We start from the raw sequence: 15,974 nt of genomic DNA, 5'->3' as shown, positions 1-15,974 counted from the left end.
CGCCCTTACTGTTGCCCGAGCTTTCATCGATCACTGGGTCTCCCGTTATGGTGCCCCTGTCTCATTCCACCCCGACCAAGGTCCATCCTTTGAAAGCCACCTCATTACTGAGATATGCCGGCTATTAGGAATCAAGAAGACACACACCACCGCCTATCACCCAGAAGGTAACGGCCTCGTAGAAAGAACGAACAGAACTATTAAAGCCATCTTGCAGTCGTTTGTCAGCAGATCGTCACCTGAGTTATGGGATGAGGTGCTCTCCCAATGCTTTTTAGCATATCGTACATCGGTACATAGGTCCACGGGATTCTCGCCTGCTATTTTGCTGTTCGGGCACGAACTACGCCTACCAGTAGCGATACAGTCACCCCTGCTGCCCTACGAAGAACAAGAGCATGTTCCGTACATACGTACTCTTCGCAACCGACTAGGTGATGCCTACCGTCTGGTCAACATTAACTTAGGCAAGGCTAGTGGACACCAAAAAGATATATATGATCGTCAAGCACAAGGACCTAGGTATACAGCTGGAGATGGCGTCTGGTTACGCCGCCCAATGACGTCGCTAGGGGGTTGCAGTAAATTCCATCAGCCCTGGCAAGGCCCCTTTGAAATTGTCCTAATCCGATCGCCCACTACGTTTGTATTGCGTGACATACAACGGCCTAAAGACGACGTGATAACGGTGCACTACTACCAGATAAAACCCGATCGGACGACATTTCCCTTCGATGCTCAACTCGCTGATCCACCGCCGGCCACTAGATTTTACGAAGTACCACCTGAAGGAGGGACAGCATACCCATGCCCAAGATCAGGCACTGAGGACAGTGCCTCATTAGGAGAGGGGGCGATGTAACGGAATTAAAATCATCATGTATGATGTTGTTAATAGATTTTGTTTTCCTTCTATTGCAGGGCAAGCAAAAATAAACGCTTTAGAAGAAGAAGAGCAAGCCCTACACGCACTGAACTTACCGGATGACTCATAAGACCGTTTTGTAAACTAGCTCTCTTTCTGAACAGAACCCGCGGATTTTAATTTTTAAAATAAACGTCTATTGGCCTCCATTCCTCGTTCTCTCTGTGGTGTAGTGTTCAGTTAACATTGTGTGTGTTGGGCTTTAGGTCTTCCCGTCTTCCAGTGACTGCTGATTACAGGTGTTACACAGTGGTATTTTTCCTCGCGGAGTAAATTTTTTTGTTTTTATCGCTTATTACGTATCAAGACTACTGTTTTCACTTTAACTGAATTTATTTTAGTTAAAGTATTCGACTAGAGTATCGTTTTTACTGTTCCAAATCAGTTTTGTCGTTGGTACTCTTGAGTACCTCTTTTTCAACTGTATCTGTTAGTACTTTTAGTGGCTGCAATTAAACGCAACTCAATTTCGTAAATGTGCCCTTCAGCTTAGCAACCAATCAGAATAAGGCGGGAATTATTACATCCGCCATCTTCGTAAGCAATGGCGGTCGGCTTTCTTCGTTCTGTGCTTCTTTCAGCTATTTCTTTTGTGTAGCTACGGAATTTGATATTTCAGTGTGCTAAAATTCAGAAGTTAGTGTAATACTCTGAACGTCGGAGTAAAGTTTTTCCTGATTTCGCTTTGTTTTCTGGGTTTTACCTGCTGCTAATGAAGTCACTGTATTTATTCAGCTAAGCTGGCTAGTACTAACATAAGACCTTACGTTTTCAAACGACAATCGGTTATGTTTTGTCTTGTTTTCTAGATATCCGAAGCCGAAGTTCGTTTTCATTTAGCTAAAATAATTGTTGCTGTCGCCTGTGACTCTAACTGTTAGCATGTTCGTTCCTAACTTTCCTTTATGATGTTATCGGCAGAGTGAAAGAAAACAGTCTGCGTTTTTCAAATTTTCTTCAGTAGTATGGACAACACTATCCCACCAACGAGTCAAACTAATACAGAGTGCCCAGCAGTAGGGTATATCGGTACTGATTTCGAAAGGACCCAGACTTCCGACAACTATAGATGAAGTCACAGATGCTACCAATCTATTGCAGAGGGTTTGTTATGAAAAATATGCCATATAGCAGTAATAGAGGGATTGTACTCATTACTCAGTGCGTTAAAGCAAGCTTAACATTGAAAAGCCGGAAATCTGCTACCAGTGTCTAGTGTGTTTGCGGTTTTGGCCATAAAAGGAAGCCGAAGGGTCATGATCATGGAGTAAAAAGCTAATTAACTGTTATTAAGCTTACTTTTTGTAGATCATATTTCACCACTCGCAAATATGCGTTTTCTTACGGTATGATGTCAACTGGTACCTAATATGTTCACCCTCACGATGAAAAGTACCCGCAAATTTTCACCTCCATATTCAAATTATTTTTAGACAACTGTCTTACAGTCTGAGTGCTTCGTACGCCCCGAGAAACTCTATTTCTACAACATTCGTAGTTCCAGTATAACTTTCTCACGCAGTAAGTTCAAATTAGACACTAGTCTTTCTAAATAAGGCTGTTAATCTAATATCCATATTCTCTATTTCAGTTAATCGATGAAGACATGTACCACGTGCATCTGCTGTATACTGCCATTTTACTCCAATTCTAACTGTTATATCTTACTTTTGAATAATAAAGTTGCTATATGCTGCAAATACAGATTTATTTGTTTTGATGGAGGTAGGGGGTTCATGGGGTTTTCACTAAAGAGCTAAGCGAGTGCGTAAACCAGTGTAAGGTACCATACGGGGTGCATTTGAGTTACTAGTGTGCCATTAGTGCGGGTAGGGGCATTGCTTGCTTGTCATATGAATTAGAAGCTATAAGATAAGACGCAGGTACGGTTAGGATGTGTAACGCGTGTCCATTCATCAGCTGGCGTGACAACCCATGGTGGTTAGAATAAGCTATGAGAGGACCCGAGTCTGTAGGTCTCCCAAGGAAATGACGAGGATATGCACCAAATCACCTTATGAAGAGCGCCTACAATCACTTAACCTCTACTCAATACAGTATAGACGTCTTAGAGGTGGCCTAATGGCTTACAATAACCTTAACACTTCTGGACATCCCTAAAACACCTAATTAAGCTTAGTTCCAACACTAACCTAAGGGGTAACACCCAGAAACTAGAGACACAACATAGCAGGACGGACTGTAGGCACAACTTCTCCTCTTTAAGAGTTGTCAAATGTTGGAATTTTCTGCCGGCCGAGCTAGTCCAAGCGACTTCGCAGGAGTCCTTTAAGAGGCAACTGGGTTCATTCTTAAGGACTAAGTATAGTATCATACTATGATTTACCAATTTCTTCTCTTTTATTGTTAACATACCTAGTTTTCTACCTTGAGGTATTGGTGATCCCCTGATACTAGACACGGAAGCCTGTTAAGCGAAAGCTTCTATTCAGTCCACAACCATTTGAACATATGAACAAGGTGCTAAGAGGCTCGCTTATCACAAGTTTCTTGCAACGATTAAGTAGATAAAACAAAGTAGCATTAGATTCAGAAATATATTCAAGAACTTTCATTAAGAATCGAATATCAAACAAAGGTTTAAACCAAGTTCCCGTTTAAAAGTTGTATTGGTAATGTTAAGCTGCAGTTTTTGTTGTTTTTTCTAAACGAAAGAGTAAAAGAAGTCAAAAAATACTGGAAGTGGTTGTGAGACTAAAATGGACGTCCAGCATCCTTTTATAATCTGCTGTTCGTTGGATCTCCCGTAAACAGTTCCATAGGCCCATAGTTCCAAGGGCAAAACAGTTTTTATGATCTGTGAAGACTCACTCCTGTTGCATTCTAAATGAAAAAAATGGTGATGAATTTAGTCAGAAATGTGGAATATATAAATAACCAAATCACATGTTTTTTAGCAAAGAATTTATGCAGTTGTGATTTACCTTGAGTTCATGAATATTAGATAAAGTCAGCTACTATTACTTGCGCAAAGCATAACATGGGCTTAGTACCGTATTGCAATGCTTTTATTATTTTGCTCCCATTTAAGTATTCCCATGCATCTGCGTCTAGTTTAACAGGAAAACATACAAGCAGAGTAAGTGTATGATAAACTAAAAGTCCCAGTTGTCAAAAAGATTTTTAACATTTGTCCACAGCCAGCTGCATTTAATTGAGACACAGAACATCTTCTAAGACTGTATACTGCTGTTTTGCGGGCAACTAAAAGCTCAGACACTTAGCTATCTTGCTACCGATGTTATTGCTGGGGAAATTGTTTAATGACAGTGATCATGAAATATGGTCAGTGATAGATGTACAGTTTAGAAATAAACACCAAACATACTTATCGCTATCTTATAATGTATGACAGCAACAGCATCAAAGGCACGTTTTTTCCTATTTTTAATCAGACTGATCTGAATCCGTATGCACATTAGAAACAGGCAACTCTACTTACTAAACTGATCTGTTTCGTTACAGGCTTCAAGCACTATACTTAAGTATATCATAATTCTTTCAACTAAACTGAATTATACGACAACCAAGAACACTAAACTAAGCAATTGCTTAGTGTCATAGTTATTCAAATGGTTCAAATGGTTGTGGACGGAATAGAAGAAGCTTTCGCTTAACAGGCTTCCGTGTCTAGTAGCAGGGGATCACCAAATCCTCCAGGCAGGAACCTAGGTATGTTAACAATAAAAAAAGAAAAGAAATTGGTAAATCATAATGTGATGCTGTCCCTGGTCCTTAAGAATAGGTCAAGTTGCCTCTTGAAGGACTCCTGAGAAGTCGCTTGGACTAGCTCGGCCGGCAGCGAATTCCAGCTTTTGACAACTCTTAAGGAGTAGAAGTTGTGCCTACAGTCCGTCTTGCTATGTTGTGTTTCCAGTTTCTGGGTGTTACCCCTTAGGTTATTATTCGAACTAAGCTTAAGTAGGTGTTTAAGAGGATGTCCAGAAGTGTTAACAATACTATAAGCCATTAGTAAATCACCTCTAAGACGCCTATATTCTAGTGGGTAAAGGTCTAGTGAACGGAGGCGTTCTTTGTAAGGCTTAGATTTGATTCCTCGGACTGATTTCGTGGCTCGCCGTTGGATACGCTCCAAAGTGACCTTGTCCTTTTGGAGTGAGGGGGGAGTACTATGTTTCCGTACTCTAAATGGGGACTAATGAAACTATTGAAGATTGTATGGAAAGTTCGTCCGTCAAACTGTCGAAAAATGCGCCTCAACGTTACAAGTGCAAGGTTTGCTCGGAAGGCATTTTTGTCACAGTTAGCGTAAGACTTTAAGTCATGGGGCACCAGGACTCCTAAATCTTTTTCGACTTGGGATACTACTAGAGAGGAGTTTCCTAAGTTGTAACTGTAGTTTGCGACATGTCGCAGATGGACTACTTTACACTTTGAAGTGTTAAAGGTAAGTCAGTTATCGTCTGCCCAACTTTGAAGTCGCGTCAGATCCTCCTGAAGTGCCTGTGTATCTTCTTGGTTGCGTATCTCTCTCAAAGTTTCACGTCGTCGGCAAAAAGTAATAAGTCTGACGTTACCTGTTGAGGAAGATCATTTGTGTAAATCAAGAAGAGAAGAGGCCCTAGTACTGAGCCCTGGGGGACCCCACTAGGACATTCCACAGCCTGAGATAAAGTGAAATTAACCCTAACCTTAAAGTGTCGATTTTTAGGTATGAAGTAAGCCAAACGATAAGAGGTGGTTTGATACCTAGTCGTTTGAGCTTGTTGATAAGACACAAGTGGTTAACCTTATCAAAAGCTTTTGAGAAATCAAGGTAAATGACGTCAACCTTTCCCTTGCAATCGAGGATGCTTGTCCATTTGTCCACCGCAGTCAGCAGGTTGGTTATACAAGAGTAACCCTTCCTGAAACCATGCTGTTGGGGTGAGAAGAAATTTAAGGACAGTAGATAGTCACTTAAACCGTCGCATATCAGGGAGTCCATGGGTTTTGAAGGTAATGACAGAAGAGCCACCGGCCGATAACTTGAAGGTTCATTGCGTCGAGCACCTTTGAAAATTGGTGTGATGTGAGCCAACTTCCAGTTTTCCGGTAATTTGCCTCGGCCTAGCGAGTGTGAAAACATCACGCTAAGCGGCGTTGCCAGGATTGAGGCTGCCTCCCTCAGTATGGCAGGATGAACAATATCCGGGCCAGGAGAAGTGTCAAGTCTTAAGTGCTGCAATTTCCGGAACACCAAGTCAGCGCTACGGTCCACTTCAGAAAGTCCTGTGGAGTTGGAGATGAAACTGTCGTCAATAAAGTTGATGTCAGCCGGTTGAAATGTTTGAGAGTAATGGGCCGCCAGAAGGTTAGCGGCGTCGCCATCGTTGTTGGTTGGGCCGTTAAGACCTAGCAATTGAGAAACTCCTGTTTTGGCTTGACGAAGAGAGGCTGCATAACGGAATAGGCTTCTAGGGTTAGAGGCGAATTTGTCCATAAGCTTTGTTTGGTACTGAAGCCTGTCTTCTCTTATAGCCTTCGTGCATGTGTTCCTGATATGTTTGTATTGCCTATACGCTCCATCGTTATTAGTTTGTTTGTATTCCGCCCAACAGTGCCGTTTGCGGCTTAGGAGGCGAAGGGTACGGTTCTTGATTACTGTAGGTGGCTTGAAGCTTTTGGGAACCCTTTTAGGAACTGAATGGTCTGTAGCACATAAGAGCGTGTGCAGTAAGAAGTCCCAATGACCATCCACATCGAGTTGAGGGTGAACATCCCAAACCACCTGTTGTAGATAGTCATGTAGAGCTGGCACATTCAACCGTTTAAAATTCCAACGCAAATTATTGTTGGGATACCTTAGCTTAGTTTTGATGACAAAACTGAAGGCTATGACGGCGTGATCGCTCTTTCCCAGAGGAGCCAGGATTGAGAGGTTGTCAACTAGGAATTCTTCGTTAGTGAATACACAGTCTAAGCGCGATGGTGTCTGACTGTTTCTCCAACGAGTTGCCGACCTCATATTTTCATAGAAGCCCAAGTTATCGGTGAGGTTGAAGAACCGAGCTTCAGTTGAGTTGTCGCCTCCAGTGTACGTGTTCCGCGAAGTTGATTCTAGGGAGATTAAAGTCCCCTAGAATCAAGATGTGTGTGAAACCGAGACGGATAGAGTGGGATAGTCCTTCCAGCATACGACTATCGTACTCGGTGTCGGCAGTTGGCTTCCAGCAAATGACTCCGACTAGACACCTGGAAGTACTAGACAATCTTACAGAGCAACATATGGATTCCTCAAGATTGTTAAACTCGAGGTTGTGAACCTGGTGCACCTCCAAGCAAGAGCTTATGTATATGGCTACTCCGCCCCCAATTCCTGTTTTTCTGTCGTTGCGGAACAAAGTCATCCCAGGCAATGCTAACTCTTGGTCCGAGAACTGAGAAGATTTACTATTAATCCTTACTTCTTTAAACCATTAGTTATTTTCATAGCAGTGTGATATACTATATGGACATCTAACCCATAAAACAGAATTTTTAAATATCTGATTTGCTTGTAACATGGATCTAGTAGAGACAGTGTATTCCAACTATGTGCTTTGATTAAAGCATTAATCATACTTACCACAAACGTAAGAGAGCCTAACATCACAAAAGGAGGGAGGGTGGCGTTACTGACCAGCAAACATGAAGGTGGGGAGATAACTTCAATCCACTTATGTCTGTAGGGCAGAACATTTTGTTTAATTACGGCTCCTTATGGTTTAGTGGGATGTCACGGACTTAAGGTATTGAAGCTGATTTATCACGCAAAATACCTCTTTAAATCGTGTTACGAACGTTGAATTGGTTTCACTTCCTACTCAAAAAATCCTATTACAAGCAAACTAGACAATTCGCTAATATACGAAGCCTACTCAAGACCCTATAAAACCTGAAAAAAAATAAATAAAAAAAACGAAAGGGGCTCTAATAGCTTCGATAATAAAAGGAAGATAGCCAGTTGTATATCACAATACTGTTTCTAGCACTATATTTTATTTTATAATCACACATAATCTTATACTCTCAGCTCTTTTCCGAATCGCCTCCATTTGTCAGTTGTATGTCCACTCACACCTTGCTAAAGCTTATTTTCTTTAACCTATTAAAATGCTCTTTCTCAACAAATACCTTAATGAAAGAAAATTAGACTGAGTAATCATACCTTAAACATTCCTACATGAATATTGGCTAATCTGCCTCTCGTGTTTTCTTTTACTTGCTCTCTCTTTCAGCCCCCTTGAGATATGGAACAGGTTACTTCATCCTGCACCATCCTTAAAGCCTTGGATATCCCAAAGGGACATAAGGTTGCGATTTCTAGAAGCTCATACCTTCAATGGACCTATTCTTAATCATCAGTCGCACATTCGCAACGCGACTCTCGTGAAGCGCGCCAACTATAGTACTGATTAAAACAATCTACATTCATGTCTTATAAATTTTAAACCCAGCTATGTAATTTAATACAAAGTATCTTGTATCATTTGTATCAATTTGATCTTGCCTGTAAACTGGCATGCCTCATGTAACAAACTGTTATTTGAGAATAAATTATTATTATTATTATTATTATATCCAGGTTTCAGATTGTGGTGGTCCCCAAACAAAAGGAGCTTACACAAGATATATTGATACACTAGGTTAACAATGATATACCAAAACAAATTAATGGTTAAGAAACCTAGATGTCTTTCCGTTAGTAAAAACAAAGGTAATAAAATACCGTTAGCAATACAAAAGGTATATTAAACAAAACAGACGCTAACAATTACTATAGAGTGAATGTTACTTGTTAACTGCCTCGTGAGGACAACGACCACAAACTGAGTTCACTTGATTGACAGGTGTCCCTCTGCAAGTGATTGCACCAATGACGTAATGAGGAAGACGGAGTCCAATAGTATTATACAATAGTAATCCGTGCCAAAAGTCCAACGTTGAGTCGGAAGGCCTATAGTGATGTTATAATACTATTATAGTCTTCAATCAAAACGGTGGCCAATAAAACAGAAGAACAAACGGCGTAGGTAGTGTTTTATATTTTAAACCACCCGGGAGTAGAAGTGTATATCATTCATCGAAACAATTATCATCGTCTTTTTAACAAGTGATACAGCAAAACAACAGATATTGAATAAAATTGTGGTTACAACTAAAGTGTGACAAATTACAAAGAAAAAATGGTTTCTATTTTTGTTGTTACAAAAATCACTGAATATATGACACCATATAACTCCCCCCTAGGGCATGCGTCAGTGAAATTATGCCCGACGTAAAACTCTAAATGCTTTGGAGGGAGGGGAAAATTACAGAACGAAAAGGGTAAACAAATGTTATTTTTTAAAAAAAAATCATACGTGTATACATATTTAAGAACAAAATGTCTTGTAGTAAAGAGACTTTAATGTATATAAAAAACTTTAACAACAATACGGAGTGTATAATAATAATAATAACAATAATAATAATAGTATCATTAGTAATAACGGTAATTAAATTGAGAGTTCACCGAAAAGTGTAAATACATGTATAAATTGTGTAAACAATTAGTGATAAACTGAACGAGTCCAACGAAATCGTATGTATTTGCACAATTAATAATAAACATCATATGAAACGCATACACATGTAGAGAAAAACTTAATGAATTTATCAATATTAGTAGTACACAATAATTTTTTAGAAAAAATGCTTGCATAGAAAGAAATGCTATTAGTAACTCTGCTAATATGGATAGTCAATCACATTACAGGTAATGACAGAATAAAGGTTAAGTAATTAATTCAACATAACGTTTAGGAAAATGTACATGTCTTCCTGAACGAGTTGTTTTCGTAGAGGGTAAAGTGTCGGAACTAGGATTTAAATTTGTGGAAACTGTAGCCTTAGAACCGTCTGTTTTACCGAACATTGATTTCGTCGGAGTTGGTGAAGAATTATTTGGAAACACTGGAAGCTGCGTTGTGTGATCACCGCTGTCTTTAGACGGCTTTCGGCTGTCATGTGTTTCAGATTCTATAAAAGCAGGTTTTATCCGGTCGATTGAAACTGTTTCTTTTTTTCCGTTCTTATTGATTGTGAAATATTTTGTTTGCCTCTCAACTACTTCATATGGTCCTTCATAAGGATGTTGTAGAGGGCGTCTTACTGAGTCAACACGAACAAATACAAATTTACACGTATTTAGATGCTTGCTAACTTGCTCTTTTAAGACAACTGGCCGAGGTGCAACAGGCTTAATGTTGTTCATATGACTCATTAGTCTTTCGCAAAAAGAAGTGGGATCCGTACATACGGGTTTGCCATTATGCGTCACTAGATGCCCCGGTAAGGTTAAATTAGCTCCATAGACGAGCTGTGCCGGAGTACATTGTAGGTCTTCTTTAATTGTGGAGCGTATACTTAGTAAAATAAGAGGTAGAGATTCACTCCATCTAGAAACATCAGGCTGTACCATCAATGAGCTTTTTAGTTGTCTGTGGAATCGTTCCACTAGTCCATTCGCTGCTGGATGGTATGCTGTTGTAGTGATGTGATGGATTCCTAAAATGCAGGTAAATTCATTGAAGAGGTGAGATTGGAACTGTGAACCTCTGTCAGAAGTAACTGTAGAAGGTACACCGAAATTAGCGATCCATCTGTCGAGGAATACAGCAGCAACATTTTCCGCGGAGATATCTTTTATTGGGCATGCAATTGGCCATCTAGTGAAACGGTCCACTGCAGTAAAAATGTAAGTGAATCCATTAGATGGAGGCAGAGGACCAACTAAATCAACATGAACATGTTGAAAACGATGGTCAGGTAGACTAAATGCTGACGGTGTTGTAATCGTATGTCTATGTATTTTACTGCGCTGACATTGTACACAAGTCCTGGTCCATTTTTTTTATAGTTGCATTCATCTTTGGCCAAACAAATCTTTCGGCAATCAGTTTCACAGTAGCACGAATCCCTGGATGGGATAGTGAGTGAAGACAATCAAAAACTCTTTTTCTGTACACTATTGGCACAAAAGGTTTGTGCGTTCCAGTAGAAGTATCACAAATGATAGTAGAGTCAGAATGCGGTATGGGAACACTTTTTAAGGACAAGCTCGAACTTTGTTTACAAGCATCAAGGTCAGGATCATCTGTCTGCAAACGTGCCATGTCTAATAAATCGATTCCTTTGGTGGAGGAAATTGCATCGACATTGAAACGTGACAAAGTATCCGCAACAACATTTGACTCACCTTTTATAAACTGTATGTTGGTCGAAAATTGGGAAATATAATCCAATTGTCGCATTTCTCTAGGGGAATAACGGTCACTTTTCGCGTTAAAGGCATAAATTAAGGGTTTGTGATCAGTGAGTATCACAAAGTCTCTGCCTTGCAGTAAATGGTTAAAATGTTTAACAGCTAGATAAATAGCCAATAGTTCTCTACCGAAAGTGCTATATCGAGTTTGGGTTGGTTCTAGCTTCTTTGAAAAGAAGGCAAGTGGTTTGACCTCATCATTAACTCGCTGTTGTAGTACTGCACCTACTGCTGCCTGTGATGCATCTGTACACAGAATTAGTGTTGCTTCCGGATCAGGGCTTAAGTAGGTCAGCATGGTAGTAGAAGCGATTGCTGTTTTAGCTGCAGAAAAGGCATCTTTCGCTTGGGAGGGTAATGTGAACTTTTTGACTTTACCTTTTAACACCTCCGTCAAAGGTTGTAGAATGGCTGAGCAATGTGGAATAAAGCGACGATAAAAATTAATCATCCCCAAAAAACGTCGAAGTTTATTCCATGAGTCTGGTTCTGGAAAATTCTTGATGGCTTCTATTTTTGTATCCAACGGTCTAATTCCACGTTTGTCGATCAAATGACCTAAAAACTCTAGACTCTCAACTCCGAAAATACATTTGGATGGATTAATCACTATGCCATATTTCTGAAATCTTTCGAATAATTGATGTAGGTGATCAGCGTGTTCATGGATCGAACTGCTAGCTATTGAGACATCATCAATATACACGAAAACAAAATCTAGGCCTTTAGTGACCTCATCCATAAATCGTTGAAATGTTTGTGCGGCGTTCTTTAATCCAAAAGGCATTCTTAGGAATTCAAACAAACCAAATGGAGTAATGACGGCTGTTTTTGCTATGTCCTCGGATGCTACTGGAATCTGGTGGTACGCTCGCACAAGATCAATTTTAGAAAAAATTTGCTTGCCATGTAAAGTGAGAGAAAAATCATGCAAATGAGGGATTGGGTAGCGATCCGGTAATGTCAGGTTGTTCAATGATCTATAATCACCACAGGGTCGCCAATCTTGGTCTCGTCTGGGCACCATTATGAGTGGGGATGCCCAGGGGCTACTTGAAGGACGTATTATACCTAGCTGCATCATATGATCAAACTCAGCTTTTGCAACATTCAGTTTGTCCGGTGGTAATCGGCGTGGACGTGCCGAGGTTGGTTGACCTTTTGTGATGATCCGGTGTACTACAGAATGTTGGACAGTATTTTCACTATAGTCTGGTTTCGTTATTTTGGGAAATTTAGATAGAATGGTGGCGAATATGTCGTTCCCTGGGGTGTCAATTTTAATACTATGTATGTGGTAGTCCGACTGAATTCCCTGGATTTGAAGGTTCGTGCAGGAATCAATAAGTTTTCTTCTCTTAACGTCAACTAGTAGGTTGTAGAAACTGAGAAAATCTGCACCTAGTATAGGGTGACGGACGTCCGCAATAATGAACACCCAGGTTAAATTACGTCTAATTCCCAAGTCTAATGTTAGAAATTGTTCGCCAAATGTCTTTATTTCGGTTTTATTAGCTGCCCTTAGGGTATATTTTCCACTCTTAGCAATAGGTTTATTGGCTAAGGTAACTGGGATGACACTAACTTCAGCTCCAGTATCTACTAAGAATTTGTACCCTGAAGTTTTATCAAGAACGTGGAAAAGACGAGTAGGCGCACGACCAGAAACATTTGTCGCTACCATGGTTTGGTTGACACGTTTTGTTGAGGAAAATAACTTGAAAAATTTACAAGACGTAACACATTTCCTAGCTTTGTCACCATATTTTTTATGGTACCAACATATGTTGTCGTCCTTTTTGTTTCTTTTTGAGTTACCTCGATTCTTACTCCCTCGAGAACTAGAGCGAGGTCTTGTGGATGTGAAGTTGGAGATTAATAATTGTAATGCATCCAGTTTATTTTCAAGACTGGCGACAGTTCGTTCATGTTGTGCTCGTAGTTCGCCTAGTTCAGCAGTTAACGATGCTATTTTTATTATTATTATTATCAGCTTTATTCAATATTATATTTTTGGTACAATATAGAATTCTCAGCGTAAAGTATTTCAACAAGTTTCCGTTTCTTTCTTCTTGGTCGGTCCTGGCGATAAATATTGAGTGATCGCCAGTTAGGTGTTAGCTGTTCAGTAAATGAACATCTGAATAATGCGCATTCTTTCCGTTGTATATTGCCAGCAACCACATTGTCTCTTATTGAGTTTTTTGTAACTTTGACAACGAAAGGTTGTACACTTTTCAGAAACGCAGCAGAATAGGTTACGCAATTAATAAACATAATGATATATTAAAACAAACAAAAATAGATAACTTGTTGAAATATCTAGATGGCAGGAACAGGTAGCCCAAATGATCAAGCAGGCCGCCCTTGATGGTGGGAGTTTGCTTATCGTTCGAAGTTTCTAATATTGCCTGTACGTAAGGTGTAGTACAGGGTGTAACTTCTAAAATTTTATCAGCCATGCTGGCAAGACTTTCTAAATCTGATGGTTGGCTAGAGGCGCAAAGAATTTGCCTAACTACAGTTGGCAAACGTTGTAGCCAAATTTCCTTGAGGAAGGCGTCATCAAATTTATAAGGGCCAGCTAATTGTCTCATGTGTCGTAATAATTGAGACGGTGATTTGTCGCCTAGCTCACAATCGTGCAGTAATTGCTGTAATCTCTTCTCATCGGATAATGAGGTACGTTGAATAATTGCCTGCTTCAATTGATCATATGGATTAGGTGCAGGAATATTATCTATCAAATCTGACACCTCAGATGCAACTTCAGTGGGTAGTAATCCAAGTACAAAAGAGTATTTAGATGCCTGTGAGCGTATGTTGCGACGCTGAAATTGTACTTCTACTTGCGCAAACCAAATGCGAGGATTTAATCGGCTGAATGGGGGCACATTTATCAAATTTAGAGCGTGTAGCTCTGCTGAAATGTTATCCTGGCTAATGCCTTCAGTTTCGGATGAGTACATTACAAATATACGAAAATTTAAATACTACGAAGGGTAAAATAACGCCGTAATGTCTGTAAGTGAACTCAAAAGTAGTTTCGAGAGAGAAAAAATTTACGGGCTCACCAAATTTGTGGTGGTCCCCAAACAAAAGGAGCTTACACAAGATATATTGATACACTAGGTTAACAATGATATACCAAAACAAATTAATGGTTAAGAAACCTAGATGTCTTTCCGTTAGTAAAAACAAAGGTAATAAAATACCGTTAGCAATACAAAAGGTATATTAAACAAAACAGACGCTAACAATTACTATAGAGTGAATGTTACTTGTTAACTGCCTCGTGAGGACAACGACCACAAACTGAGTTCACTTGATTGACAGGTGTCCCTCTGCAAGTGATTGCACCAATGACGTAATGAGGAAGACGGAGTCCAATAGTATTATACAATAGTAATCCGTGCCAAAAGTCCAACGTTGAGTCGGAAGGCCTATAGTGATGTTATAATACTATTATAGTCTTCAATCAAAACGGTGGCCAATAAAACAGAAGAACAAACGGCGTAGGTAGTGTTTTATATTTTAAACCACCCGGGAATAGAAGTGTATATCATTCATCGAAACAATTATCATCGTCTTTTTAACAAGTGATACAGCAAAACAACAGATATTGAATAAAATTGTGGTTACAACTAAAGTGTGACAAATTACAAAGAAAAAATGGTTTCTATTTTTGTTGTTACAAAAATCATTGAATATATGACACCATAAGATATTCCTATCAGATGGGCCTTATTAGCGTTGCTAAGTTCACGTACTTCATACAGTTTGTTTGGTAGACTCGCGGCGTTCATATATAAGCAGTTTATGCTTTCAATTTGTAACGCGTGAGCTTCGTCCTGTTTTTCTGTATGAACCTTATGTGAATGGACAGGTAGCCCACCTATGTAAGGTTTGCCAAGGTGGTAGGCCCTGTCCTTTACACGTTTTTTTATCGTTTAGACAGTCCACAAGTGGAATGGTCAGCTCCAACTTGCCTTTGTTCTTGGTCCTAACTTCGTATGGCCTATCCGGGTGCATGTGGATTCCAGGTGGCAATCGACGTCTATTAGCACGAAATGCTTCCAGAACTGCAGCCGCCATGTGGGAAGATGGGAAGGTTATCTTCATTAGACGGGGTCTAAGATCACCGTCCTTCTCGGCTAGTCTCGTCACATGCTGAGTCAGTATGTGTTTGAGCCTCAAGGACTGTTTGATGAATTTCCATTCCCTGATGTCAGAATTTGATTGAGTAGGGTCTGCATTTTCAGGTATACCTTGGACAATTATGTTTCTTCCGCGGAAAAACTTCTCGCGAGATTCTTTAGGGACGTTTTGTATGATACTGCGCTCAGAGTACGGTATGTCGGGCAATATTCTTACGTTACCATCTGATTTCAGCAAGTGGCTTGCTAGCAAGACGTCCTCTACGTCGGTAGCATTCTTAAGTGTTACTCGGAGAAGCCTCGAGTGATTTAGATGCTTAGAATCTTTTCCTCGAGTGAGCCGGGTGACCGTCAAAGGCTCTATTCTAGGAAGTTCGAGCTTCTTGTTCAATTCACCCCAGAGCATCCTGTCGTTTTTGTCCTGCAGACTGAGAGGAAGGTCAGGATTGTCAACGAGGTTCATGATAATGAGAGAATCGTCGCGAACTGTTGTTAATTTACCAGGTTTCACGATGGGTTCAGGTTTAATAACTTGTTGTTTGGAGGTCAGCGTGCGTTTATGAATCTTGGGCTCTTTATTGAC

General features: G+C 40.0%; 1 protein-coding gene across 1 annotated transcript; it reads right to left on the bottom strand.

Annotated features, from left to right (window-relative positions):
* Nucleotides 1–3,237: 3,237 nt before the first annotated feature.
* MS3_00007129 (uncharacterized protein) lies at nt 3,238–8,377 on the bottom strand. Its single transcript, XM_051215381.1, has one exon. The coding sequence runs from the start codon at nt 6,912–6,914 to the stop codon at nt 5,529–5,531; it is 1,386 nt and encodes a 461-aa protein (XP_051063971.1). The 5' UTR covers nt 6,915–8,377; the 3' UTR covers nt 3,238–5,528.
* Nucleotides 8,378–15,974: the final 7,597 nt, after the last annotated feature.

The sequence above is a fragment of the Schistosoma haematobium genome, assembly GCF_000699445.3.
Source record: "Schistosoma haematobium chromosome Unknown HiC_scaffold_410, whole genome shotgun sequence".
Lineage (NCBI taxonomy): Eukaryota > Metazoa > Platyhelminthes > Trematoda > Strigeidida > Schistosomatidae > Schistosoma > Schistosoma haematobium.
The sequence above is the reverse complement of the archived record's forward strand: the minus strand, read 5'-3'. Positions and strand labels throughout refer to the sequence as shown.